We start from the raw sequence: 25,595 nt of genomic DNA, 5'->3' as shown, positions 1-25,595 counted from the left end.
TAATTCAAGGTCCACTCTCTAGACTTTTTTCTGTCACTTTCAGTCACATCTTGTAGCCTTCATCAGTGGAGAGAGTTTGCTCACTTGACATGAGAGTGAAGAAGTAGATAAGTGTATACTTAATCGATAAATATAACAATTATAATGTAAAGTAATTTGTTGATAAGTATAAAAAATTAAACATACCTAATAAATATACATATTACAAATTTTTCATATTTTATAAATCGAATAATGTAAATATGCATGTGTCAAATACAAAAAACAATCATGCTTAAAAAATACTACCTAATATATATATATATATATATATATATATATATATATATATATATATATATATATATATACATATATATGTAATTGTGCTATATTGATTAAGCATGGATTAGGAGGAGTTATAGTTTAGTTATAGTTAGTACATTAATAAATGCCCCTTATAGTAGCTTACAACTACAGAATATGTGTTATGAATCATTCATTCGGTGTTAACTTTCTGCTCGTAAATGCTAAAAGTTCAGTCTTAAGTCTTTTATTATTATTATTCATGTGTTATGTTTTGAAAACCAAGTTTAACAAAAGTCACAAAATGCTTTAACCTGAAAAGAACCCTTGGACTATTGCAGTTCTACAATGTGAGATCACCACGTTGCATCTTAAAAATCATTTCCCACATTTATTCATTCACATCTCTGCCATTTCAGAGCAAATGTTTTCCCTTAACTTCTTTCATTTTTAGTTTCCACTTGTTTTCACAGTTACAAAGATGAAAAAATGGAGAAAAAAATGTGTGGCTGTATATTTATGCTGTAGTTGAAAGCTGAGGCATCTTGGGACTTTTTGGATGCACTTTAAACAAGCACACTTCATGTAGTACAATTGATGAATAACGATGATGGCGATGATGGATGAATAATATTTGTCATAACAACCGCGAGACGTGCATGACGAGAATCGCTTTCAGAAACTGCTACAGTGGTGGGAGCCCTGTGGGAGAAAAAAAAATCTCCCTTGGTGACCACAAAAGTGTGTGCGGACCAACAGGCCTATCCGCACTCATGGCCACATCAATAAATCACATATACAGAGGAGGCCTAAGCTTAAACTATTGACAGCAGTCTTGTCCCAGTCACTGGCTCAGGGCTGCAGCCATCCAAACACCCAGACCGCTCCATCTGCACGTGGTGACATCATTCATACAACTGCCACCAAAGTCCTGGTGGTAAGAATACCGATCCCCAGCTGCAGGGTGCTGCTATAACCACATGCATACGGTTACTATTCAGCTACAGCTGAAAAAACAGCATTCACTACTTGATTCTTGCATAACCTGTATCAGGAGAATCAATAAGTCAATAACTTATCAATATCATCAGGGTGAATGTCAGTCAATAAAGATCCATTTCCTTGAGCATGTAGAAATTAGTGCAAACAAGAAGCTTTAAGGTAAGCTGTGTTCAACAGGTTAATAAAATCAATTGAGACTGGATTACCATAATAGTGAAGGAGTAAGAGCCAAATGTGGTGTGTGTGTGTGTGTGTGTGTGTGTGTGTGTGTGTGTGTGTGTGTGTGTGTGTGTGTGTGTGTGTGTGTGTGTGTGTGTGTGTTTCATGGGAGTGAGGGGCTGCACCAGAGCAAATGCTCCCCCACCTGAATAAATACCGGTATTTTTCCAGACCTAAATATGTGCATTTACACTCCAGACATTTTAGATTGCTCCACACACACAGGACCATTACCATCCCGACTGTGTGTGTCATTCCTGTCTAACATCCCAATTCATCACAATCACACTCATTTAACAGCACGTATGACATCTGAGCAACACTGCGAATCCAAACATTTCCACATGGGAAAAGTCATGAAAGTACAATGAGGTATGCAGTGTAGCCGCGCGCTACATCAACACAGTTTCCCCTCTGCGTTCAGACTCTGCCAGCGTCCGAGAAGATGAAATAACAGGTCACGAGGCAGCGGCAGTGACACGCTGTTGATCGTGTACACAAAAACAGTTTTCGCTGGATTTGTATTCTGTAGGATGACTCCCTGATGATGTTTGTTTTGCACTGAGATTTTAAAGTAGAGGTGATTTACTTTACAAACCAAAGGTGGAGAAATTTAAGCAAACATGTCTTTAATACGATGATGTCAAATCTGCGGCTGCCTCTCAAAGTCAACAACAACAGATCAATTAAATGATTTAAGGTGCTGATATTCTCATTGGGAAAGTTAAATCAGAATGTAGATGTCCGTTTTCATTCGAGATAAGACAATGAAATGCACGAACACATTGCCACTTGTATAATAACTGGAGGTCAGGACACAGCGCAGGCAGGTTGCTGGTTGTTGCAGGTCAGGCTCCCGCTTTCTAGAGAAGAATGGCTCCTTTGAAGCTTGCACAGGTTGCCTGTCACCTGCAGCAGGGAAGGACGAACACCGTGTCCATCACCACCACACACACAAGGCAAAACCTAACCTGCTTGTCCAGTGGGCGGAAAAACAACACTCACATCTGACAGGACTTCCTGTGGGGATTATCTCACCTTTGTGCTGACACTACTAATAGATAAAGACATTTTAGACTGACTGGAGGCAAAACTAATAACACATTTATGAATTTTGTTACTTGTGAGAAAGAACGAGTCACTCGTACATGATAAATGTATTAGTCGATGAATTGATTCGTCAAGTTTTTTTTCAAGAAAAATCTCCCAATGATTTCCTGGTAAACCAAAATATTTTTCAAAAATCCAGCACACACCAGGATGTCAGGATTGACACAGCTTTATAAACAAATAAACATAAATCTATACGGTGTGAACTACGCGTTACACATGCGCGTTACACAACCGTAGGGTCGCTGGTTCAAGTCCCTTTGTGGACCATGTATGGAGTGTGGACTGGTGGCTGGAGAGGTGCCAGTTCATCTCCTGGGCTCTGCCGAGGTGCTGTTGAGCAAGGCACCGAACCCCCAACTGCTCAGGGCGCTGGTCACTGGCAGCCCCCTCGCTCTAACATCCCTCCTCAATTGCATGTATAGGTCCTGGTTGTGCATGTGTGTATTTCGGGCCTGTGTGTGTGTAACATGTATCATAATAAGAGTGAAAAAATTGAATTTCCCCGTGTGGGATAAAAATAAAGTAATTCTTCTAAATTCTTCTTCTACTTAATTATCAACAGGTGTGCCTATAAGTCCTCTACAGCAGGTGAGCAGAGAGACAAACACAAACACATTTTCACTGGTGTCGTATATTTTATAGCCCAAATCATTATATTTTTTATTTTACTATTTCCCTGATAAAGAGCCTTTGAGGTGGTAAAGGCTTTAAATATAATTTAACCTTTCCTCTGCTTTTGAATCACTTTATTTATGTGACCAATTTGAAAAAAAAAATGATAATCAGTGTTCGGCCTTCGCTTTGTCAACTAATTGATTCATTGACAGATGAATTCATCGATAATCAGCACAAATGTCAGTTGCAGCTATAAGTATCAACATACTTTATTGAAATGCATCATGTCAGCTTTGGCTTGTGATGCAGGATTTCAATTATACACAATAAAAGCATTCTAATTGAGGTGCTGAAATGATCTTCTGCTTTATGTGTTTACATCTGTTTGCCTATGAATACATGATGCACCAGACTGTGCAGTGGATTAGTGGATTCATGTTCGGAGTGTTTGTCTGTGAATAAGTGTGTGTGCCAGTGTGTGCATGTCCATGCAGCTGTGTGTGAACATATGTGTGTGTGTGCGTGTGTGTGTGTGTGTATGTGAGTGAATAATGACAGGCTGTGGCTCCACTGAGGGGATTGATAATAGCCTGGGCTGTGGGCCCCTTGGGAAAGCAGGTAGACACTCTGCAGTCCTGACCCTGCACTCTCACATTACTGAGTGCCTCGCTCTCAGCCCAGCTCTCCTCCACAATCCCCGCCCAAGAACCACCACCCCACCGCACCACCAACCCTCCATCCCCCATCCACCTTCACTCCAACATGACATCACTGCTAGACCTTCTTCTCTCCCTCAGTCCCTCTTTTGCTTTTTATCTCTTGTTCCATAGTCTATTTCTCTAACTTATCCTGTTGTTTTCCCCTCCTCTCATTGTCCTGTTAATCCAGTATAACTCTTCTGGATCCCTCGGGGTGCCCACACCTCAACTCAAGCCCCTAGGGATTTGCTTGCTCTATGCAACAAATCCTGCAGCCTGCACACACACTAAGCTTTACTGTCCCAATCCCCACAGTCCCAACTCTAACTCAAGCACTAGAGACTTTAACACAAGGGCCTGGCTGCCATCCAAGAAGAGCAAGAGAGGGAGAGAGAGGTGCAGTCAGTCCACTGACTCATATCCTTCCCTTTCTGACTCTGCTCCAGCAATGATGTAATGCTCTTGGCTTTTCGCCCTCCCCCCACCCTGTGCCTGCCCACCCCCAGATTTCGTCCCTCCCTCCTCTCCTCCTCTCGCTTTTCCCTCTCTTTCCTTCTTCGACCCGTCCAACATCCCTGCGCTCACTCCTCACTGGGTGAAGTCACTGCGCTCTCTGGGTAGACACAGCAGCTAAAAACTTTCGAACGTAACCAAAACAGCCAAGGGCCAAGTTCCAGACGTTCGGGAGACGGTGGTGCAGTCGCCATGGGAACGGAGGTAAACAGAGGGAGAAACAAGGGCCTCAAACAGCTTGCAGCTGCCTGGCTCTCTGAGTAAACACTACACAGGACCTGCCCCTGATTTACTGCCTTTAATCACTGATGGGAGGAGAGTGCCATGGGGTTTGGACTGAGGAAATAATACGAATCTGATCAAATAAATCAGCCCTAATGGGTTACGACACAGGCTGACTTTTATTAGCGGGCTAAAGGAGGGATGGATGCTGGGAGGGTGCTGCGCTGGGATTGATCTGGAATGGGGTGTCCTCACATTAGGGAGCCTCAAGCCGAGTTAAACCGTGCCAAAGCACAGTTGAGAAATGGTGATGGATGATACTCTTGAGCAAATTAGGGCGAGTGTTGTGGTATTTGTTCACCAAATATGATATTGTTTTTGATTCATTAGATGCAATTAGCTGAGCGAAGATGGCCTGTCTTTAATTTTACACGAGCAAAAAGCGTGTCGGTACATTCCTATCGCAGTGAATCAGAAAAATACTGGGTGATCTTGTTACAAGCTAACCTGGCATCCGTCAGCAGCACCTGACTGATGTTGTAACATTTGGCTTACATCGCCCCTTTCACTTTAAGAATTACTTCATCATTCTCCCATTTCATCGACTAAAACTGGACTATTAATTAGCCTGTTTGTCCCTCTCCTCCCTAACCAACTTCTCTTCCTCTCATTGAGCCACCTAATGCCTGCCTTCCACCGTCAGTCTCATCCCTCTGTTTCTCATTCAGTTTTCCATCTTCACTTTCCTTTCATAATCTCATGAATGCAGTTTTTCACACACCTTCATTCCTCTCATCCCAATTCTAACTATGCTTCCATCCAAACATGATCCATCTTTTCCTTTCCTTGTGCAGACATGTCTTTTATCCTCTCCTCCGCCCAACTAGCCGCCGTCCTGGTAGAAACCCCATGTCCTCACATCTGATGCCTCTCTTCTTTCTCTCTCTCCTCCACCCTCCTGATCCTTCATTTCCTCCCCTCCATCTAACTCCTATCCCCCTCTTCCTCTCCTCCATCCACCTCTGATCCCTTTCTTCCTCTCCTCTGTCCACCTCTGATCCCCCTTTTCCACACTTCCCCACGTTGTGATCCCCACGCTCCCCAGAGCTGTGAGGCATGTCCCTGTGTGTGAGTTGCTTGTGCAGGAGCCTGCATGTGTGGTGGCCCCGGGGCAGGGATGACACAGCCCCGCTGGAATGAGAGGGAACAGAGTCTGGGCGTTCCTCGACAAACGCACTATTAAACCCACTGCAGTACACAATGAGCTCATCTTAATTCAGGTCAGATGTACATCCTGCATTCTCTCTCTTTCTTTTTCTCTTCTTCCTTTTTTTGTCATTGATTACACTGTATACCTTTGTTTTTCTGCACCTTTGTTAATGTGTTCTTCCATTCCCTCTGCCTGCTACTATGTGTATTTGGCCTACAGTGTATACTTAGTTGAGACTATTGCCCATATTGCCCTCTGGAGAAGGACATTTGTCAAGTCAGAGCATGAGGGCACCTCAGGCATTTTGTAGAGGTCCCGCACTCCTGCACTCAGGACGGACCTCCCTCCTTATCACCACTTTCTGAATGCAATCTAATCATAAACAATAATAAAGGAAGTTTTGTTTAAATTGCGGAGTTCATGAGGTCAAAGTTTGTCTATGGAAAGCCCATAACTCTCTACAGAGGTGTGGAGACTTTCTCTGTTCTGGCCCTGGCACAATGGGTGTTGAAATCAGCGCAGTTATTTCAATCACACGCATGAGGAAAAACTGTTACGCAATCTATGATATATAATGCATCCTGGAATCAAACTATCAGCACCACCACGCTCCCATTGATTAATTGTACTGTAACAGTAGAAGTACTATATCTTAACAACTAAGAGAACAACTGAATATCACATCAGGTTAAAAATAAACAACAGATATGATATATGATATATCTGTATTTTATTTCTTTTCAAGATGCGACCATTCTTTATTTTTTTTAGAAAATGCAAGCCAATATCTAGAAATCATATCTGGCTGGAGTGATATGATGATCATAATCTTTCATGCAGTGGTCCTTGATAATCAATCAGCATATCACCAAATCTTCTTGAGAAAACACAGGAAGTTCCAGCAGATGTGTCACCCTACACTTGAGCTTTGCATGAAACCCCGCTCTTTGGAAGGCATGCAGTGTTACTTCCCTTAAATGCAAAAACAAGGAACGTGAGGGGCTAGTGGCTGTGAGGTGTGAAATATATTGTGTATTTAAAGCAGCATGGGAACTATACATGTGACCACAAATTGACTTCCTTCAGTGCTTTGTATGGTGATGTGACAAATTTAAAGATTCACAAACAGTACACTTAGATTGGGACATCCCCAACAAGACATATTTAAAGTTTAGAGATAAATCCTTCATGCATAAAACTGAAAGACAAATAACTCTTTAGTATGATGGACTACTCTGAAGTAAAAGAAATGGTTCATGTCACATTTCCACAAGGATAAAATGATAAAACCTCTCTTTGAAATTTCAAAACGGATGTGATGCTGGTGACAGCTAAACCCAACAGACATCAACTGTCAGCGATTCTGAGGATGGGTCTTTTAGGTTCACACAGATCTCAACATTCGTTAGAATCATTCATTCAAGCTATCAAATATAATACCTATTTAAAGGTCCCATATTAGAAAAACTGCGATTTTCATGTCTTTTGCTATCATAAAGGAGGTGCTATATAAATACAGAGAAATTCACACAGAATACAACTCTGTATTCAGAAACTGCCTTTCAACATCCGTCAGGACAAGAGACAAGAAAGCGCATATGATGGAAGTCCTGGAAATGCTGTCCAATCAGAGCAGACTGGGCTTTTTGGGGAGGGGGGCTTTAAGAGAAAGGCGCTTAAATGCAGCGTTTAAGAGGGTGAATACGGGTATATTCAGACAGACAGTAGAGAAAAATAATGTGTTTTGAACTTTAAAGCAACTAAACATATCCTAGTAGAAACCCAAAAGTATGAAACTTAATTGAACATTTAATAAAAGCAACAATTTTTACTCAGCATAAATTGAGATAAGTAATTGAATACCACATCATCATAAACTGACGATCCGATATTTTACCACATCTGTACAGTAATCACTCCTCACTTAACTCAGCTACATTCAGGTTTATTGTGCTATGTAATGGAAAGGATCGAGAGTTCCTCCACTGAGCCTGAAAAGAAGAATGTCATTTTTTTTGGGTCCTTGTGCCCACACCCATACTCGCACATCTCTTCTTACGAGGCAAATGGTTGAGGTTTCTACACAATGTTGTATCTCACATGGTTGACTAGTAACGTCCGACGCATTTAACTCTGACATAACTCAGCACCAGATGTTTATAATTGAAAAGCAGAAAGCATTCAAATCAGTTGGACGCCGCTTCGCTTTGTATGATAATGATAGCCGTGACATTAAGATCTGTTGGCTGTTTCTTATGCCTGCTTTTAACACTGGTTTGTGTCAGTGCATGCTCCCTCAAGACCTTGTTTAGGGACTCAGAGGAGAGGGAGAGGTAGAGAAAAAGAGAGTGAGTGAGGTCCTCAGGTTTCACAGCTGCAGGCCCAGCTCAACCCTAAAGTAAATGGACTTGAGGAAAGCCAATCCTAATTGATTCCAAGCCTCAAAGCTCTTTAGTAAACATTGTGGAGCAATGAAAATGACTTGTTATCCTAATTCATTGGATGCTCACGCGGTACGTTCAGCAGAGCCGAGAATGAAGGAAGCAGATGGAGGCTAGATTAAACTGATTTTGTTTGGTGATTTCTTCTCCTTCAGAGATACATTCACCACAGAGCTTTAAAGTGTGCTGAGATTAAAAGATTTATACACCTCCACTGATGTCTCTCAGATTATTACGATTCAAACTAAGCATTAACATTTGCACAGTAAAGCATGTATGCACTGTGGATTAACAACATGTTTTGCTTGTCTTTTCTTCACAAAGAAATGGGAAGTCAGAACATATCGGAGACTACAGTTAAAGTGGCTTAATAGGACAACAGGGGAGTCATAGGGAACCCCTGATCTGACCTTCAGTAGGCTCCCTTACTCTCAATCTGGACAGAGCCCAGCTAGCCTGTGAAGTGTCCAGCTTGTTCTGTGAGGGAAGTTCCTGTGGAGAGACCCTGTGCACGGAGCCTTTGGTTGGCCCTAATGGCTTCCTGTGGAAGCACTGCTTCTCAGTGGAGGGGTTTCCTCAACACATTTTCCTGCTGATGTGAATATTTCCACATTTCTCTCGTGTGAATCTTCTACTCATCCTATCCATGTGTTAGGATTCCACCGTCCTAGTAAACAAGTGACGCCTCTGCAGATTTAGCATGTTCATATCATGCGTTACTGTAGCTTAAAACTTATGTGCCGTTCTGTGGCTGAAAACCACCGCTGCGCGGCACACCAGCTCTGATGAGTTCTTAATGACAGGTAAACTCAGGTGAAGCAGACCCAGCAGAGTCTCTGTTACTGGCAGTGATTGCTGCTCCTCTGAGGGGGTGAAATTCCATCCTTGTCCTCGACAAAGAGCCTGACGGAGTGTCAGTCAGGCTTAGTGATGGGCCTCCCATCCAATATTCACTAGCTCCTCAAGCTGTAAATCTACACAGGACAACTTCGGCACAAGGCAGGCCTAACACTGAGTCATCTCAATGTCTAACTTGCTTGCCACAGGTCTAGTTTACAGTAACAAAGCCCTGGCACAAGTTTGAAGGTGGTTGGGGATAAGGGATAAGGAAGAAGGACTAACGGAGGTCAGTGGAGTATCTCCATAAGGAAAAACGGTGCATAAATGTTTCCGTGTGGTAATGATTTTGTTCTTGATATATACAGAGACAAAAAGTCACTAGACCCTACCTTACCCTCACAGACCCATAATGGTTGGTAGAATTTATCAACTCATCATTGTCTTATATATACCTCTAATTAAAATGTTCCATGAACTATTCCTTAACCACTTAATGCTGCAGGTAAACAATAAAGCAGCACACCACACAGACTGCAAATAATATTTTCTTTCTGCTGGTTATTATACACCTGTAGCATGGCAGCCCAAACGTATCAGACAAACAGCGCTCTGAGGTTGTGGCTGACATTCCCATACACTGAAAGGAACTATTTTAGAGCATGAAATGCTAAACCGCTGTAAAAGCAGTCACAGCTAAGGCTTCAACAATGACCTCATCTTGTCCTCTGGGACCCTCTTTGGCATGCTCTGCTGTGGGACAATACTGAATGAACAGCAAAACATGGATCGCCAGCCCCACACACACTGCTCCAAAATGTAACAAAACACTGACATTACCTCAGAGACTACGGAGGGATGACAATCGGCACGGACACAAAAGGACCAGGACGAGCCTAAGGCTGTCTCTATAACGGGGGCGCACTGGAGGATAGAGGATACACTCCGATCACAGCGCTCCTCAGATAATTTTCAGTCCGTCAGCAGTTCTTAACAGTGCCTCTAGTACTCAATCAGAAAGAAGAAACACTTAACTGAAAGATGCAAAAATAAAAACCAACAAAAAAGCTATTCTGCCATCTCTTTCTCTTGCAGGTTTAGTAAAACCTGCAATTTTGTATAACTTCCTGGTGTTCTGCTGGATTCTTAACTGCTTGACCTACTCACCCTATCTGTCTGTTGGTGGATGGAGCCTGAGTGATGACGGAGCTGGACTGAGGAGAGGGCAGGGCCTGCTGGATCACTATGCTGGTATCATGGTTGCCCATCCGCGAGTGGGACTGCTGGTGCTGGCCTTGGCCTGCCTGGCCGTGCAGTGAGATGCTCTGCAGTGAGGAAGGGGGGGGGAGTAAGCACAGTATACATGGTTGGGAATCAATCAAGAAGTGTCACATTCTCCCCAGCATGTTGTATTTTCAGCACAACTCAAGCATTACAACTGTTTGAAGTGGTAATGAGGAACTATATAAACTATGATCCGCAGGTATTTTTTCTGAGTTGAGGAACATTTGAGGGTCTAATGAAGACCAGGTATCCTTATTGTTATTTGGACAGGAGGACAGTTTGTTTGTTTAACTTCTGTTACATGTAACCACATATACATTCCAAAGTAACCCTGTACCGTACCAATATATTTCCAGCCTCAACGTGCATATCTTGGCATAAAACAAACAGCAAAGTGATGTAATTTGCATTGAGTCAAATATAAAACAACCGCTTGCAGCGATCAGATATAAAAAGGAGAATACAGGCAGTCAAAATATTTAGGAATAGTTTACCTCACAACAAGTATTGACCTTAAAATAGTTCATCAACCAACTAAATTACTCAGTAATTAATTTTTCAAGCTTTCACTTCTTACCTCCTTATTAAGCTATGCATTCCCGGAGAGTCTTGCTCTGACTCGCAACTTGCTGACTTAGCAGAGCCTCCCATCATAAACCACACAGACTGGGGAGGCTAGACAAGGCTGACCTGAGTGCAGATGAGCTCCAGAGCCAAACCACCCAGACAACAACTAAGCTACAGCTTGCACTGTACGTCTTTCCAGACATTAAATAAGCAGTCAGTCTTGTGGTGATCTGAGTAGTAGCCTTGTTTTTCAGGTGAAAGTTCCTCCGGTTAGATCCATAATGCATAAATGACTATGTCTTTTGTCAAATGTGAGAATGTCTGGTAAGGTCTTTTACTGCTGTCACAGAAGTTGTCTCAGGGGTCTATCTGTACATCTGGGTTAGAAATAGGACTCCCTCCCTGAGAGATAACTGAAGAGTCTTTTGAAGTTACAGGTAAAGAACCTGATCTCTTTTCTCCTCATCTGTGGTGGGTGACAAATCTCCAGCTGCTAGCCTTGTCTGTCACCGTCAACAAGACTGATGGGGACAGGGGAGCGTGGTGTATAGGCCTCAGCAAGGGCTGGATGTTCAAAACATGACTGCACTTTGGATATAAAGGAAATACAGCAGAAATACTAGGTGTATTCTTGAGGTTAACGTCTTTTCAACAAGAGAGCAGAGTGTGGTTACACGAGGTCTAGGTGTTTGGAATTTATTAAAAGTGTGTGCATCAGCTCATAGCGTGTGGGCTGCTCTAAGGAACATGACTGATGATAGCACCAGATAACAGTTCACTGACCCAACCCCTGTGGGTTCACCTAGTTGTTTTTTTCCGCAGCCTGAGGCTTTGTTCTCCACTCTGCATTACCTGTTTACTGTCTTCTTCTTCCTGAGCCTTGCAAAACTCCTGCTCAATGGAGCAATCCAGTTCACTGAACAATCCGACCTCCTCACAGTTCTTCAAGAAGCGTGTTGGTGTGGGCGTCTGGTCTGGAAATCAAGGAAAGGTTTTTCAAGTTTAAGCTTTGAAGTCAACTTCTGTTAATAGTGTTTATTTGTTAGACTGTGTATGCACCATGATCATGGAGAGCAAAACACTACAGCACAAAGAAAAGAGCAGCATTCAAAATGATTATTATCATTACTCATATTTGACTGTGTATGATATTAAACATAAATGTTAGCTTAAAGCTAATTCTCATCTGCAGCCCCCTGGCAGGTCACAACTGAACATATGTAAGACCAAATACTTGTATCACAGTAATTGTTAAGATTCTAATAGTTTCCCAGTATACTTTTTTTTTGTGTGACTTGGCCTTATTATACATTTGTAGTGGCTTATTCTGTCAGGAGTACATAAAATATATAAAAACATACCGTTCATCAGGGTCATTTTGTAAATGTAAAATTGTAAAGTGTTACAATTTGTTTATGTGTCTAAAATTGTTTTGTGCCATGGTGTTTTGCCCTGTTACAGTAAACAGAATAAGTTGTGGGTTACTAATTGTTATGTTAAAAGTTATAACTGTAAGTAAGTCGCCTCCCAGTACACACACAGCTTGTTCTCTTTGGTTTGTATTTTTTAACCCCACTGATTCACTATGACGTTAAAATGCTGCTTATTTTAATTATTTATGTACTGTTTGTATTTAATCTTTATTTATATAACCAGGTCAATTTAAAAACACTGACATATCAATGAAACAGGCTCCACATCTTTCATTTTGGATTAAAAAGCATTTAGCGGGATTAATTCCCTGACTTTCAAGTCCTTCTGTGACCTATATTACATGCATGGACTATTTATGTGGACCACAGTTACAAACTCCTTACAGAAGCCAATGCAGAGCCACATAAAGACTCAAGTGCAAATAATGTACATTGTTTCGTATTTGCAATGATTCTAAGAAAACATAACTTCTATTCTGCTAGAGAGAGAGAGAGAGAGAGAGAGAGAGAGATACTGCGCTTGACAGCCCCATTTCAGCTGATAAAGTACAGATCCCACCTACCGAGTGGGGGTCTCATTTGTTGAGCTCAGTCAAGCTGTGGTATTCAACTTGACATTGTGGGGGGTGCACAGAGATCAGGTTTCAGACAGTCGAAGGTGATTTTAGGATCAGGCTTGTTTCAAAGGCTAAAAGCATACTTCATCGTGTGTTTATCTGTCCTGGCTAGACTGGGGATTGACTCAAACTTTCATCATGACCTGTGTACCCAAAATACAGTCTTACTACAAATATGTTTCAAGCTCTTATAATAGGAAAGAGAATAATGTCTTTTAAGTTGACAATAACAACTATGAGTCAGTGGAGCAGGAGGTTAACTTTAGGTTAACAATAATAGTGCTCAAATTTAAAGAGGAGACAATTATAGTGACCAGCTTCATTACCATGGGTGGCCGAACCGTAACTTATAATATAAGCACTGACTATTTTATCCTGAGTTCAAGGTCTCAATAAGAGAAATGGTCAGGGCTGTAACTCAGACAACAAGCGATAAGAACACCTGGCCTAGAAAATCTGATCCTGCTGTCCACTGAGCGTAAATAATAAAGAACACACAATCTCAGTGGTGTGGCTATAGTGCTGTCCTCCAGTGTGGCCTGGCCATTTATAGGAATAGAGATCTATACTTATGGATCGGCCTTGAGTTGACACTTGTGTATGCAGTTCACAATCTACTCCATGTTTCTCTCAACAGTAGATTAATGTGTCCATCAGCATGTCACCTGAGGCTTGTACACCCCAACATCCATAAAACCATCGTGAACCATCTCCCTCTCCCTCTATGAGTAAGATCAAGACCAATGGCATCTTTAATGGTGGGAAAATACGAATCACATTTTAGGTTAACATGCTGATTTCTCCAGTCGTACATCAGCGCCTTCTGATGTGTGCATAAATGGTATGCACTGAACAAAGCTTACTAGCAAAGAAACGTGTGCCATATGATTTACATTACTATAAACAACTGGCATAGACACACCATAGAGTCTTCTGATGACGTGTCTGAGTTTGAGTCACTGAGGAACACACCTGCAAATAAACTACAAGTTCCCTGTGAACCCTGCTGAGGTAGTGTGTATGTGTGTGTGTGTGTGTGTGTGTGTGTGTGTGTGTGTGTGTGTGTGTGTGTGTGTGTGTGTGTGTGTGTGTGTGTGTGTGAGTGTGTTTGTGTGTATTGATGTAGCTGTAACTCACCTGATAACATGTTGTCGTTTTTTATGGAGGGGAACTTAAGGGTCATCTCATGTTTGTGTCTATGTATCATCAGATGGTCCTCCGTCGGGAATCGCTGTTTTCCAAAAGTAGGATTGAAAGAATTGTGTGTAAAAACAGAAAAAAGTGTTCACAGATTACAAAACAAATAAACCAGTACTCTGAAGATTTAACCCAAAATAACATCCCCTGTTATTCCCCATGTAACGAGTGCATCCTTAAAGAGCATCAACCCGAGTGTTGACTTCATTGCTATTCTGTTTCTCCCCATGATGAGGAAGCAACCCATTCCTCATATTACAGGCTCACACACGCACACGCACACGCACACACACACACACACACACACACACACTCATACACTCACAGACTCACACACACACACACACACACACACACACACACACACACACACACACACACACACACACACACACACACACACACACACACACACACCATCACACACACCGTCACACACACCGTCACACGTCATGTATGTGTTGTGTTGTTTTGTTTTGTCTCGACACACTCACCTGAGAACAGCCAGGAGCGTTGCACATGTACGGTCTTTCCTGGTCTGAGTTCATCACTCTGGCTACCTTCTCGTAAAACTAAAAAGAAAAAAAAAAAACAGGCAAAAGGAGAAAGCAAAGAGAGGAAGTGAATGACTTTAGTTTCCCCTGCTTGCATCCAAGAGGAAAAATACACTCATTGTGTCACGCTACACATAAAATTGCAATTGCACCTCAAACAGCTGTGTGCTTTTTTTCAGTAATAAACAGTTTCCTCACACTACGGTAAAGTGAGATCTCCTAAAATGAAATTGAGGCTAAGGTTCTGGGTTATAAAGGGACTGGAAACACTGGATTCAATGGGTTAGCCTTTAAATAGTCCAACATACTTAAATAGTTGAATTTTCATATTATTATGCGGTTAAACCGGGCCAACTGTGAATACAGAGGTACATGTGTTGTCTAGAAACAGTTGTGATAGGTTTCAGGTTAAATTTGGTTGAAACCAATGACACGATAAACCATGTTTGAAATTTGAAGTCAAACACCAACACCATGTTGAAACCACAATTTCAACAAGGTGTCTTAAAATGTTTATTCTCACCACAAAGTGACAGAATCTGGTCTAACACATCTGGCACTGGTCTACCGACTACAATTACTCCCCATTAGTAATGTGAAAAATCTCTTTTCACTAATGCACTTATGCACTGAGACAAATTGAGCTTTAAATGGAAGGCACCTAAAGCTGACGTTCTATTTTCACATTTCAGTCATGCAGCAATCATTGAATTAAGTTATTCAGTCAGTATACTTGGTGTAGTAAGAACAAGAAAAGGAAGTTGTGACAGAGCAGCATTCATGAGGGTTAGACACAAGATGCAGTTTAGATGTTCTAAAAACTATGACTTTAGAATAATCTGCTTATCTGGAACTACTGCCAAATCTGTGCTTTGTAAGTAATTGCTCTGTATACCACAGCCATAGCCATGCATCATGTCAACTGTGCAATAACTCCAGTTAGAGTTTTAAATGCTTTAATAATTTAGAGTGAAAAAGAGGACAAACTTTCCCAGAAAAGAGGAGTACTTCGTATCTGTTCTCCAGTCACAAAATATAAAATGAAACCAGAGTCACATATAGAAAAATAAAGACCAACCGATTCTGTAAATATCCTGTCCCTCTGTTTACTTACAGAAACTAAATCATGCACACAAGCATGCATTCTGCATTCTGCTTTCCAAATCTATTCAAAACAACCTGACTATATTTATGACAGGATGTCAGAGAGGAAAAACAACAGGAAAAAAACAGGTGCATTTTCTTCACAAGATCAAACCAAGAGCAGGGACAGAGGCTCTTATGTGCTCTTTAATTAGTCATTGCATTAGATGCCTGTGGTGTGATGCCTCGCTCACATTTAAATATTTATTCCATTAACTTTTGCAACAGCATACGAAATTGCTCCTGCCAACAGTATCTATAACAATATTGGTTTATTATTGTAGGGAGAAAAAATAGAAATAAATTTACATTAATACGGACTGCATTGTGTCTGAAAACAGTATGTTAAGATAACATTAAACACAGATGCAAGTTTAGCTCATTAATTTAAATGAAAATGTGTTGTATTATTATAATCGGTCATTATGGTTCAAAAGGTATTGAGTATTTTTTTTACCTTAACCTCAAACGTAATATGTAATGACTGCTACTGTGTCGTTATTATGTATATTTTATTTCAAGGTCTTATCATTCTCCAGTATGACACAATGTAAACTATCCTCTGACAAAAACAAACAAACAACCTCTGAGCACATTTGCCACACGCCAGCACCACAGATGCCCTGCACTTTCTGACAGATGTTTTAACAGATGTTAAGTAAGTATGACAAGTATTACTTTTTTAAGCCCCAGCCTCAGAACAGCAACCAAGGACCATCTTTATGTTTTGGACCAGTGCCTTGATGTAAAGCAGAAAGATTGTTTTTGGTATGGGACACGCAAGCAGGGAATGGACATTCAAACTGCACACGGGTTGACCTCTGAGAGGTTTGAAGCAAAGCGTGTGAACATCAAAGTGTATGACTAGAGTTGTGGAGACTCCTTTCGTGCTCCATTAAGTAAAGTTACAAACTATTTGAAATAGTGCCTGGATGAATCAAGAAAGCTGGGAGGTGTACAAAAACACAGTGCAGAATCTACAGTAAACAATGCAACATGATGGAGACAGTTTTTCTTCTGTCTCATCCTCATGTAGCACCGCTCCCATTAATACAAACGGTTCAAACGGGGGGGCTGTTAAGAAACTAATAATTTAATCATCAGCATTAGGTGTTTGTTTATCATGTACTCTCTTCATAATGACTGGAACATCTAAATTATTCACAGCAGTGATATACTGCCCTACAAAGGCTAAGTGCAGTAACTATGAAATCACTAATAACATGAGTTATGCACAGTTTTGGAAGTATGGAAGTTATGGGTGATTTGCGTAAAAAATGATACCATGGCACACCAGTAAACCGTCATCCATCATAAATGTGCAAACTATTAATTTATTGGGACAGCTAGCAAACTTTAAAGTCATTATTTATTGTTTAAATGATATCATAGTTGCTGCACTTTGGCTTTGTATTGCAGTATAGCACCCAACAGTTGTCATTTATTATGCACATCCAACACAAAGTTAATTACTCTACTTTTTACCTGCCATCATCATCACTTCAGGAAAACGCATCCGAAAATTCAAGTCACAGCCACGGGTCACGTGTCGAGCATGAATACTTTCATACACTATGTACATGTGTGTCTTTTTCATGGGTACAGACTATTTCCTCAAGCACAGTCAAAACACTCAAATATTGTGTTATGCTAACGCAGTGCTGTTTTCCTAACAAGCTGTACTTCATGACCGAGCCTGCAGAACATGGGTCTGGACAGGGTCTCTCTGTCAGGGAGCAATGAGCCCTGGTCTCTCTTTCTGTCACCAGTTCACTCTGTCTCTACTACAGGGCCCCCTAAAAACTCACCTGGTTTCCTTTGACACAACAAACATGACTTACACTACAGATCCTTACCCTGAACTTAAACTAGACTCAGGATGACGGTAAGTACAGCTGAAGAAACAGTGCTTCAAAAAGCCTGTGGACATGTCGCTGATTTCAGGTCATGGATTTATCTCAAATACAGTTACGTTGAACTTTCAGCTGTTTGTACAAATATTGTTACCGCCGTCAAGCTTTCTTTCTGAACACCTGTGTGATTATGAATCACTTCAATTAAATCTAAAACTCTACTAAAACAAAAAAAATTCACCAGAGAGCACTAATAAAAACTTATCCGCGATTATTAAATCTGATGCAAAAATGTACGTTTACGTTCCTGTTTCTAAAATGGGACTTGGCCATTTCATCACATTTACTAGGAAATCCAAACCATATGACACATAAAACTTTTAACCATTAATTCTGTGAATGCCTCTGTGAATTATCCAATAGCTTTCACACTTAAAATTATCAGTACTCAACGCCCCTTTCCTTGGAAGAGGCACTTGGCTCACATTCGATATAGATGTTTTAGTTCAGCAGAGGAAATTTGGTTACACTTTACATTAACTATATCCTGATGTGTGCGAGGGGAAGGATTAGGGTCTGGGGTTCGATTTCAAGAGGAGCAAGGGAGAAATTCTCCAGGTAGACCGCATATTAAAATTTAAACAATATGGTGACGAAAAGAGGGGTTGGGGTGCAAAGGCATATGGGGTTAAAGCAAGCACAAACATGCACAGCAATTCAAATCTCCAGCTCCCCATAGCCTGGGCCTTTGACAGCACGAGTTCAAGGTAGGATCACGCCGAACCCTGAGGCAGGGAATATGGCCTTCTTAGACAACGTCTGCCCTGAACTTCTGCTCTTGAGGTGAATGCATGACAAAAAGACTGCTGTGATGTAAACCTTGAGACCATCAATTACTGGTCTCTTCCACAACATGTAAACTCATAACAAATACAAAGAAGGCCCCTGAGGGGGAAACCATGGCACTAATACCACTCACATTATTCTTACTCAAACAAAGTTGTATACTTTAATCTCAAAGTCCCAAGAATATGTTTGTATTAACAATGTACAAGCCAAAATAATAAAATATGCGCAACATATTTTTCAAAACATTGCAATGAGAACTCTGTGGCCAAAGTGTTGATTGGAGTTATGATTTCTGTTATTCGACCCCTTCCTAGATTAGTACAGTCAACATCAGAGAAATGTTTCACCTTGAGCACATGTAACAACCGTAAACAAATAAAGGTCACATTTCATGACTGCAATGAGCCGGTGGACTGCAATCAAGCTGAACATAGAATAAAATATGTGAAGAATTAGATCAAGGTTTCTAAATAACTCAAGTTATCCAGTAAGTTTATCGTAGAGCCAGTGAGTTTACAGACTTTGCTGTTTTTGTATGTATTCATGTATTAATTCACATTTTGATGTTTATTTTCCTTAGCTGGCTAATCTTTAGTAGAATATTACAGAAAGTAAGATTATATTATAATATAAAAACTGATTCATTATGTATTATTATTACAACTGTTCTCTTCTCAACCTCAAAAGGTGGATTCTTTTACCAAGGCTTCTTGCAACAAAGAAGTGGAAAATGTGAAAGATTAGTCTACATCTTTCAAACTTTTTCTCAAACTGTTGCTTGCATATAGCATATTTATTCTATAGACATAGCCTACAATAGGTCCCTGTGCGTTTAAAAAATAAAAGCTAATCTCAATCTGTATGGAATCAGAATTAGCCTAAGAATTGGCCTACTAACACATCAACAAATTGAGGCTAAATACCTTATCACCAGGTGTTAACAGAGCCAATTAAAAGGACCATAATAAAACCGAAAGCCTCTACATTAATCTAAAGCAGTGTGCATGAGAAACAAGTACTTATTGACAGTGTGGCACATAAACATAATGACAGCGGAGAGTAATCAAATGATTAAAACGTCCTTCTTTTTGCCCAAGCCTTATAGCCACAAAGCGCGCCTCGTCAGCACAACCTTCCTGAAAGTAACCCTCAACATCTCAGCGGTTAATCAAAAATCGACTGGCCTGCAGAATGACGTAATGTTGGTCCCATTGCTGTTCAGGAGAAAAGGGGGAACGTAAATTTCAAGGCAACAAGAGCATCAATCTTTTTTTTTTATTTAACTGGCATGACAGGGGGAAAAAAAACAAAAACAAAAAAACACCGGGCTATCATTGGTGAACCGCAACTCGCAGAGAGTCCGGGACCAGCGCCGGCTCTGCGTATCCCGAGATGGGACAGGGATGGCAATGATGCAGGGATCCAGCTTTGGTGCTATGGAGCAAATAGAACAAATCTGAAAGAAGTGCCGAATTGGTGGGAAATGCAATTAAAATGATCCCTTTGCGATGACCCGGTGTGTAGTTTTCAGTCGGGTTTGAGATGAATTCCTGCAGACTCGTCTCCTGCTGCCTGACAGACCGAGCGGCAGCAGCAGCGGCAGCGGCAGCAGCGGCGGCGGCGGCGGCACTTGACTCCGCGTTCAACTTCAACAACAGTCAACAGATACGGACGCGGAGTGAGATGACAATGCACGTACCCTGACAAAATTACCGCGATCCCTCTTCTGCTATACTTGCAAACATAAATCAATTGAAAACAAGAAGAAGGAAAAAAATGAACATCTCGACCAAGACCGCTGAAGCGAACAACAAAACAAGCTGTTGCATGGAAAAAAAAGGAGGAGAAAAAAGTAACAAGGCTCGCTTTTAAACAAAACACAACAAACCTGCAGGGGCGCGTGCATGGTCCTCTGCATGGCGGTGTGAGGTTTTCAACTTACCAAACAAGTGTAGAAAATGTGAAGCAGTCTCTTAGAAGAAACCACGTTGGACTGAGAAAAGATTACAATACGATCTATTTAGAGAAGCATAACGTCACCCCGGGGTGACGTCACGTGGGATTCCTGAACTTCTAAATCATTGCGGTCCGCTTGGAGGCGGCGCGAGCGGGGCGGAGTTTGCAAATGCAGACCCAGAGAGACATGGACGGACACTGCTGGACCTGAAGTGGGTGTGGTGCAGGGTTGGAGCTCCAGTTCTGACTAATTAGACATGCAAATACACTGCATCTTCTCAACTCTGCCTCATGAGCAGAGTGACATAATGTAACTGAGTGTGAAAGAAGATTCAATCAAACGTTTCATCATGGAAGACCATACTTAGAACCTGACATACTGTAGAAAACAAACAAGCAAACAATTAGCATAATTGTCAATTAGATACCTTCTAATAGCTAATGCGCCTTTTTTATTTCCACCCGTTGTTAATGATAAATAAAGAAACCACTCACATATTAAAACATGCCTTTTAACGGCACACATTCTAATTTGTCATGGCAGGAAAAGCACAGGTGTTTCCCTTAACATTAACAATGGCTCTGTTCTATTCAGGTGTCCCAGTATGAGTGACAACAAGCCAGCATGCACAATACCACGGTCCTGAAACAGAGGTTGCTAAATAGAATTCAGACATTGTTAATTTGATGATTTACACCTTTTCCTGACATGTCAAAATTACTTCTGTGGAAAAGGCTTGTTGGATTAATTAGATTAGCTACAGAGGGAATAATTATAGGCCACAATGTTTGAGCGAGGTTCCATTAATTGTAATCCAAGGTGTCCCTGCCGTGAGAGAGTGCAATATTAGCTATGATGATTAGATTATGTGTATCCACGGGTGACTGTCTATTATTCAGTGACAGTAATGGCTGGATTAACCTGCTACAGGGCCCTGAGTCAAACAAATACCTATTCCTCCTCCTCTGTGAAATTTGTAGTTTTTCTAAGATGGAATATTATCAGATTCTGTGTTTTAATATGATCAAACATAAATTAATAACTTTGAAATATGCAAGTGTACGCACAATACTGAAATAAAGAAGGTCAAGGAGTAGATTTTGGCACAGGGATTCTTTTCAGCAGGGCATCAATATCAGAAAATAGTCAAGGAAGGACTGGATTGGATAGTCACATTCAACTCAATACTACTTTTTTCTTATATTTAACTAAATGTATCTGTCAAAAATCATCTAGCTTCACTTGCAAATTAACTGAACGTGCAGAATAGATAGCGGTTTCACACTGCCTTTCCTGAAATGTGTGCCTTAGCTACAGCACATTAGACGAGATTTAAACAGCTTTGGAGTACAATGCGTTTATCTTGGAGCCCTGTGTGACCTGCTGGTGCCAACTGGCTGTGATTTCTTGGGCCACAGACACCGGTAGTGAAGCCATCCTCGGCTTCAGGGATTAATGACTCCTCACACATTGAGAAATGTTTACTACTTGCCTGCGACCACTCCAGTACATGCACTAAGAGCTCCGTCACTGAAACAATAACGCAGACTGAAAAGCTCTCATAACTCAGAGCTTCTCCGCCTCTGTCTTTTAACCGGAGCTTTAATCAACGTTTATGACATCCTTTTGTCTCTTTATTGCCAATATATTTCCCAACCAATCCAAACATTATGCTCCCAGAGGAGCAGACTATTAAGGTTGGAGAGAGCCGATACAGTTTGGGTCAGTGACCCACACTAAAGCAGATTTGATCTATATTATACTAAACCTTTTATTATTATGCCTTTGTGCAATGCTTCTGAGTAAGATCACCTTGGGAAGATTAGCACCATGGAGGATGCTTTGTTGCAAGCAGGTGCAAAAGGTGAAGGAGGCTAAATAACAAAAGTGTCATACAGGTTTTCAATTTGTATACAAAATATAGAACACCTTAAGTAATATTTTACTTCACAACAATCAAAGATGGAAAGAAGTAATGTAACTGGAAACCTGCTCTCCACATCTTAAGAAGAGATTATTTTGTGCCTGCAGGGATGTTGGGCTCTGAGTATAATTGCATGCAATTGTACATTATAAAACCTCAGCTATACACGTAAGATGCCAGATTATACATTCAGTTTCATGCTATCTTCACTTCAAACACATATCTTTACTTATCCAGTGTGAAGAGTGTAAAGTTGCATAAAAGATGGGGGCAAAACAGCAGGAGCTTTCTGCAAAATGAATTAATGAAATTCTGGAAGAATTGAATCTATAGCTCTTTGTCAGTTGATTAAAGCGTTTTAAAAAGGTGTGACTGAGAACTTCTGATCAAATTTGTGTTCATAGACTCCCAGTGGCTGACTATCAAGCTTGTTTTATGGATGCAGACCAAGTTCCATTTTCAGTTCTTCTCAACCACGACTTGTAGCCTGTATTTGTTGTTATCATTTTGTTTGCTAAGATGCGTTAGCTGTTCAGTGGTTAAAGATCAGGAAACTGAATAATGACACAGACCTCAGGACTTATTATGGTTATCAGTGCTACCAAAGTATGACATTGTTGACATTGTGTATCAGAGTCTGGGGGTGGGTTGCAAAAAATATTTACGTGTAACACAATTTTTCATGCTCTGCTCTGCAGTGTCAATATCACATACGTTATGGAGGCTGCTTCCCTACACTGTAAAACAGTGGTTAAAATTACGTGTAAGGTTGAAGGAATTTAACATTAACAACTCCATTGCTGCAGGAGAGGCTCTGGTCCTGGGCTGCCAAACATCACTGTAGACTAGAGCAACTGAGAGCCTAATTCAACAAAACATATGTGCTGGGAGGTTCCCACTAGATAACCCTAGTGACATTCCCGCACTCAAACACTCAACCCTATAACATTTGCATTAGGCGGCTGTTGAATGGTGCTGCCTGTGTGATGACTCTTTAGATTTATAACGGTGTAGGGTGATGTCCTCTGTGCACAGCATTTGTGGGTAAGTACATCACTCTCATTTGAATTTAGGCTTATGTATGTGTTAATACTGGATTATTAGAGTAATTTATAAAATCAATCATAAATGTACTCCGGCTGGGTTTTCAAAACTGATATATAAATGGATGATAATAACAATCACTTATCACTCATCTTTCATTTTTAGGATTGTATTTGGAATTTATATTCACCATTGTATGGATAAGATTTTGAATTCATTTGTAAAAAGTGTGATCAGGGTGTTATTTCTTCCTTTATAATTTATATTGGCCTGCAAAACATTCTGTTTTATTAATACTATTCATAAATAAACACACTGGTGATTTGAACTTGAAAAAAATTATCAGAGGAGTATTGGAGCTGGAAAAATCTGTATTTCTGCTATCTGACCCAATTTAATTTTATATCTTTAACATATATTATTTGAAATGATATAGAGGTTGGAATATGTCTCTATTGGGTGCGGAAAATTGTAGAAGCCAGAATAATTCAGGTGCCTCTCTTTACTGTATCATGTGGAAGCGGATGTAACTATCTAACAGAGAGCAAATGATCTGGTTTGTTAGCTCAGACTTGCTTGATACGTCACGAGGGCAACAGGGTTTAGTCACTTGTCAACAGCTATGCTTTGAGACATTTCTTGCATGTGTTTCCACATAGGTGAGGCTAAACAATATATTAATTAAATCTAGTGTAGAAAATCCCAAATGCATCTATTACCTCATCTACATTAATGGGCTGTAACAAGTTGAAAAGTAATGATTAGTTGCAGACATGCTCAACAAGCACAGCCATCAATATTTAACTATAGGCAATGCCAGCATCTTAAACAAAAACCATACGCTTACTTACACAAGGTTGCATGTGATGTAATGCTTTCAAAGTAATATCCCACAGTGTTCTCAAACAGACAGTGCCAGATCTGAAAATGCGATGGGCCCAGTGATGACCCACTACACCATCACCAGGTATAAAGTTAAAGCAACTGCGGTCAAAAAATGTAAAAAAGAAAGAACTGGAAAAAGTTCATAAATATTATTAGTGTAATTGTGCATTTTCAAAATTGATTTCTGGCCAATTGGCAGAAGATATACATAAGCACATACCAGTGATATGTACGTATTCTTACCTGTACTTTGTGCAGACATCTGTTTTCGTCTTACAAGTGATTGCAGCCCTGCAAGTCTTCCACTGAAAACAGATGGGGATACAGCTAGATTTTTATAAATGATGACACATACAATCTTTCATATCTGTTACTGTCACCAATACTATGATTGAGGTTTGCACATGCAAGCTGTAGTTGCACTTCCCTGGAAACTGAACATTGATTCCACATATAGGCCTGACTGAATCTTCTGGAAATTGACCACTTTTTCTTGTAAGAGAAAGCACCTAATAAATGGCAGCATGTATTCTTTTCTATGTTGTCTCTATCCCAAATAACTGGATGAACGAAATTACCGTGCAGCACATGATGGATCAAGTGGTATTGATAAACCTATGTAGAATTAACACCAGATTTGTATTTGGAATATATGTGATTCGGCTCTTTTAGGGACATATTAGCATAATTTATGAAACAACACTTTTGGTAGTTATAGAAGACCCCTAAATTACTGAACACAAAGAACAATCATGGGTAATATTTATCTTCTGACCAACACTGCCACATAGTGGCCGCAGGTTGTTTTTCCAGTGTGTGATCCATGCCACAACTGTATCACTACTGTTCATCACAAAAATAATCACTGATAATTGCATGATATAAATACATTATTTATAATGAAAGTCGACACAAATCCAGATTTAGATAGGATTCAGAAGAGAAGGCACTACGTTAGTAGGTAGTTTGCAGTAACGCTGCTGATTAGCTACTGACAGTCCCTCAGTCCTATTGATCCCTTAATTTATTTGAGAATTACACAATTCCATCACTGATTATGTTTTAAAACTGTAAAGTTGTTATATGTAACCGATATTCTATATTTAGTTTAGATTATTAGACTACTCTAGTGG

At 40.5% G+C, this 25,595-nt stretch overlaps 1 protein-coding gene across 2 annotated transcripts in view; it reads right to left on the bottom strand.

The window, feature by feature from the left end:
• Positions 1-20,681, bottom strand: part of creb5b (cAMP responsive element binding protein 5b) — a 40,056-nt gene extending 19,375 nt beyond the window's left edge. Inside the window, exons 1-5 of one of the 2 annotated variants that reach the window (XM_083917571.1) lie at positions 20,595-20,681; positions 14,748-14,825; positions 14,194-14,287; positions 11,859-11,980; positions 10,323-10,480 (exon numbers count right to left, since the gene is read on the bottom strand). In XM_083917571.1, the coding sequence (XP_083773697.1) occupies positions 10,323-10,480; positions 11,859-11,980; positions 14,194-14,287; positions 14,748-14,801 (428 nt within the window). In that variant the 5' untranslated portion in view covers positions 14,802-14,825; positions 20,595-20,681. Of the gene's footprint in view, positions 1-10,322; positions 10,481-11,858; positions 11,981-14,193; positions 14,288-14,747; positions 14,826-20,540 lie in introns of both variants that reach the window. The other variant, XM_083917570.1, reaches the window with a different exon arrangement.
• Positions 20,682-25,595: the final 4,914 nt, after the last annotated feature.

The sequence above is a fragment of the Echiichthys vipera genome (genome assembly GCF_963691815.1).
Source record: "Echiichthys vipera genome assembly, chromosome: 8".
Lineage (NCBI taxonomy): Eukaryota > Metazoa > Chordata > Actinopteri > Perciformes > Trachinidae > Echiichthys > Echiichthys vipera.
This window is presented reverse-complemented; position numbering and strand designations above follow the sequence as displayed.